Raw genomic sequence first — 4,614 nt, forward strand, 5'->3', positions numbered from 1 at the left:
CAAGTTCCTAGTAAATGCCACATTTGTCCCTGCAACAAAGGTCAATCATAACACTGGAAGCATCTTCAAGAGGCTTCCAGGAGACCTACTGGGGTGGGGGGGAGTGGCTCAGACCAGAGGTCAAATCCTTTGTTCCTTGTCCTTTCTGTATCTTACCTGAATGTGGGAATGAGGACCAGTGTGCCCACAGCCATCCCAGTCTGTGAGGTGGAAAATGTACATTAAGAAACAGAGTCTGCAGGTAGGAGCACATCCCCGTGATACAAATTAGTGCAGCCAGAGCTGCTATGGCTGCCTTTCCTTTAAGTTTCCTTAATATAAAAGAGAACTAACCCTTTAACTTGCTATAAACTTAGTAGAATGGGCTCATTTGGGTTTTCAGTTACATGCGCTCCCACCTGATCCTATGAAATCCCGATCATTGCATTGTCAGTCAGCACAGCCACTGGGTTCAAGGGCCAGGGGAGCCTCACTGCCCAGGGCAGGTGCAACTCGCATGCCTAGGTGCTCTGCTTTCTTCCTACAACCCTAGTGCAGGGCTGGTGGCATGTGGAGAAAATGAGGAAGTACATCTTGTCCTTTACTGGGTTTATAAAGAGCCTGACAGCTTAACAAACAAGAGAAACTGGAGGAGCAATGCCCCTCTCTGAAGTCCAGCAAGACAGGGAAGGTAGTAGGAAGCCCATCCAAACAGGAGCTGCGCTCTACCCATCGTGAGGCTACTGCCCTTGGTGATATGATAGTCAATATCCATCTTGCCCATTGGCCATAAGTGGAAGAGGCAGGAACTGTAACCAGCTCTCTCACCACTGTACCCCCGGGCTTACCACAGAGACCACTTCAGGTAGGGGCTCACTCAGGATTTGTGGAGGGAAAGAAAGAGTAAAAAAAGTGATGGTTGGAAGGAGGGAGAAAAGGAGGGGATAAACAGACAAATGAATGTCCGTCTGTTCATGTTTATGCAATCCTTCAGCTTGTTCTCAGTAAAACAACCAAGTGAATATGCAAGCACTGGTCCCGGAGAACTGAGGGTGAGTGCTGGTCACCTTGTCTCACTTCCCCAGGTCTAGTGGTGGGTTTTGCAGAGGCATCGATGACTGTAGGGTGAGTCTGAGAAAAGCAGAGAGCACCATTCCTTGTTCCCATACTGTGCTGCTCACATCCGTAGCCTCTGAGGTCCTGGATGAACAAACTGGGTTCTTGTGTTCCTCCCCAAGCCATTTCGGTCAATCAGGAACACAGAAGAGATCTCACTACCTGAAAACCTTTCACCCAAGTGTGTAGAGATTTGCTTACATTATTTTTTATTCTTTTTTTTTAACGGACTACCATAAGATACCAGAGAACCTTAGGAATAGAATTATTTATTACATCACCTCAGGCTAATGTGCTACAAACTTCACAAACCAGCATATCTCTTTCACTAATTATCTTTAATAAAACAAAAGGTCAAAAATCAGCATCCAGTGATGACGCAATACAGTTGAGACTAATAAAAGTCACAAACTACTCCAAAATCGGGCATCATGAGATACATCATGAACCCCTTGTGTGAACAGATTTGCTCAACGAAAGAGCGCCTCATGCCTCCAGCCCTCCACGGATGCCATTGGGAGTTCCTGGAGGGAGAACACGAAATGAAAAAGAATGGATGGCCAGGAGAGCTGTACATTATCCCCAGTAACCTGCCACAGAGACCATTTTTAAAGACACTTTCATCTCAGCAGGAGTGACAGCCCTGAAGAAGCGGCAGGTGCCAGTGCCAGACAATCCTTCAGAGGGAAGGCGGCAGAGCCCCACTGCACCCTTCACCTGGGTCCCCATGATGGATGAGGCGGGAATTGCCCGTGGTTGGTCAGGTAGATGGCTGAGGGAGACATCAAGATAACAATGTAGCTAGAACTCAGAAATCAAAGAGAGGTAACCCCAATGTCGCTCCAGCCATGCCTGCCTCAAAATTCACCAGACTTCAAATATATAAGATTCATCTTAACTAGAAATGCAGGCTCTGGCTGCCTCAGAAATTTCTTAAGTGGTAGCTGCTCAATTAATTGTATTATCCCATTGAAGAATAATGTTAGCAGGGATGTGGTCATCCCAGATCTACGCACTTCTTTTGTATCCACCTGGCCATTAAGTTTCACATCACATAAATAAGGAAAGTATATTACAAGAATATTACAGAGTCTCTCATTATTGGCATAGCATTATGTTAATTAACACCTATAAAACATTGAGATAAACATAAATACATAATGGTAGATTTATATATATATATATATATACATACATAAACATATACATTAGGAGGAATCAGGGAATCAAATCATAGTGGTTGTGTCTTCCTTCCCCATACAGAAGAAAAGTGGGATGAATAAACAGGGAGAGACAAGAGTGGCAGAGTAAATATTTTAATCATTAAAACTGATTTCAAATTAAGGGTGAGAAGGGGTCAAACAATTTTCTCTTTTCCCCATTCACCCATTGATCAAGGGAGTGACAGGAAGATCGCTTGACTGGAGCATTTCTTCAAGACTGAGAAAACACTCAATGAAGCCACCCTTCTTCTGCTTTCAACGTCTGGAGGCTTCTGAAAGGGACAGTGTAGTACTGCACAGCTACTGAGGATGCTGCAAAACAACTCAGCAAAGTAGTTCCTGTAGACTGGTGCTCACCCAGCCGGGCACGTACACCTTCAGGGATAGGAGCTCTGGCTACCTGTTCTGATCATTGCTAGAAAGACTGAGTGACTAAAAAGTCTCTTTTCCATGGAGTGGAGATTTCAGTCTATTGCTGACCCTTAGCAGAGCAGTTTGTCTTGGGCTCTGGCCCCACCCATCACCCTTTGATCTTCCAAACTGCAGCTCATCTTTTAGAGGCCTGAAGAAAACTATATCTGACATCAACTATATTCTTTCATGTCCACGCCAATGCCCTGAGTTTTTAAAGCCCTGAACAGGAAGACATAGCATTGGTGTCTCATGGGAACTGACCATCACAGCCAATGTGCTTTACTGCTCAGTTTGCACCCTGAAGAACCAGGAAGCTTCCCCATTCTTCCCATGCCCCGTGTCATTTCACGCTCACCTGCAAATGGTGTCAAAGGTCATGGAAGGCTCCTTCTACTATATCTGGATGAACAGCAAATTTGATACCAGTACCTAGGACTGTGAGCTTGATCTCTGGACTGATCGGTGTAGGAGGGAAAGTAACTACATTGCCTACCCAAAAAAAGATCCCTGGCCTAAATGAAACTCTACTTATTTTGCTAAGTGCCTCCTTCTATGAGCTTTTAAATGACTATAAGAAACTACTTGCATTGATTAGACCCAATTTTGGGGACTTAAACCTTCAAGTTCTCGAAAATGTAGTTAAAATGCTGACAATATTTGCAGCTGCCATTTGTGAAAGTAAAACCCAATGACAATGACACACAAACTTAATTTGCAAAATACCTAGCCCATTACATTTCTTTGAACAGAGCAACACAGGAAAAAATATTCTCAGATGTGTCCCCAGTCATTAGGGATAACTGAAGACACTAGAGCCAAAGGTCCACCTCTAGAGACAGTGTTCAAATATTTGGTTTTCTACATCATATCAGAGTATCTTCGATGCTGTTGTGCCAATTTTCAAGTGGAAAATATGATAGTGATATTTTCAAATGCAAAAATATATGCATCCTCTTCTTCAAGACCAATATTCATGTAATGACTCCAACCTCCAGCCAAGTCAATGTGTTAGGTCACTGGACTCCTGGGAGCTTTGTGGAGAAGCTTGACCATCTCTCCACCCTAAAATTAATTTCGGAAAGCATAAGAGTCCTTGCACCTCACCTAGGGAAATGCATACTCCTTGCTTAGTGTGTGCACCAACTGAAAAGCCCTCCTACTACCTTGAACTGGGGAGACCCAAAGCCAAGCACACAGTTCTGGGATTCTAAGGCTGACTCAAGGCACCCCCAAATCAGTCACCTGAGAAACATACATATTGACAGCTGAAGTGGGTTCTAAACTAACGGATCACAAAATCAACTCCTGCTGTGCTCTCCTTGTCGCCTGCGGACAGGGAGAGGCAGGAAGTGTGGCTGCATGTAGGTGTTCTCACCCAGATCCTTTCAGTCTCTTTTCTCCCCACAGGCTGTTCACATCAAGACCTGTTCTCGAGTCTCTGGCAGTCGAAGGGCAATCAGGCCACCCCCAACCAGGGAAGCAGCAGCCAGAAGGATGGGGACCACTTTAGTTATCCCAACAAAAGAAGCAAAGATAGTGTTTCCCAGGATGGCACCAAATTTGCATAACCCATTGAGGATGCCGAAGGCTGTTGCCCTGTAAAAGAAGAGGAGAGAAAGTAATTTTGAATTTCTGGAATTCATCAGAGGACTCAGATTGGGTTCTTTCTTTTCCTTGCTTCAAGAACAGATGTGGGAAGTCCCAGCCCAGGCGCAGCGTGGGCCAGACCCTCTCCCAGCCCCTTGGGCCACCCCCCACCACTCCGCAGTGCCTCTCCCACCCCGCCCGCCGAATAGGATTTTCTGCCGAGTTCCGGGAGCCCCCAGACCCAGTCCTAGCCAAGGTCCGGTGAGTGTGCGGAGAGCTTCCTGCTACCCTGTGC

General features: G+C 45.5%; 1 protein-coding gene across 2 annotated transcripts in view; it reads right to left on the reverse strand.

The window, feature by feature from the left end:
- Positions 1 to 3,066: 3,066 nt before the first annotated feature.
- The window catches only part of Sv2b (synaptic vesicle glycoprotein 2B), a 241,076-nt gene continuing 239,528 nt past the window's right edge, over positions 3,067 to 4,614 (reverse strand). For both annotated transcript variants that reach the window (XM_023712764.1, XM_023712762.1), the window contains exon 13: positions 3,067 to 4,328. In XM_023712764.1, coding sequence (XP_023568532.1) covers positions 4,145 to 4,328 — 184 coding nt within the window. In that variant the 3' untranslated portion in view covers positions 3,067 to 4,144. The remainder of the gene's footprint in view (positions 4,329 to 4,614) is intronic.

The sequence above is a fragment of the Octodon degus genome, unplaced genomic scaffold, assembly GCF_000260255.1.
Source record: "Octodon degus isolate 3935 unplaced genomic scaffold, OctDeg1.0 scaffold00002, whole genome shotgun sequence".
Lineage (NCBI taxonomy): Eukaryota > Metazoa > Chordata > Mammalia > Rodentia > Octodontidae > Octodon > Octodon degus.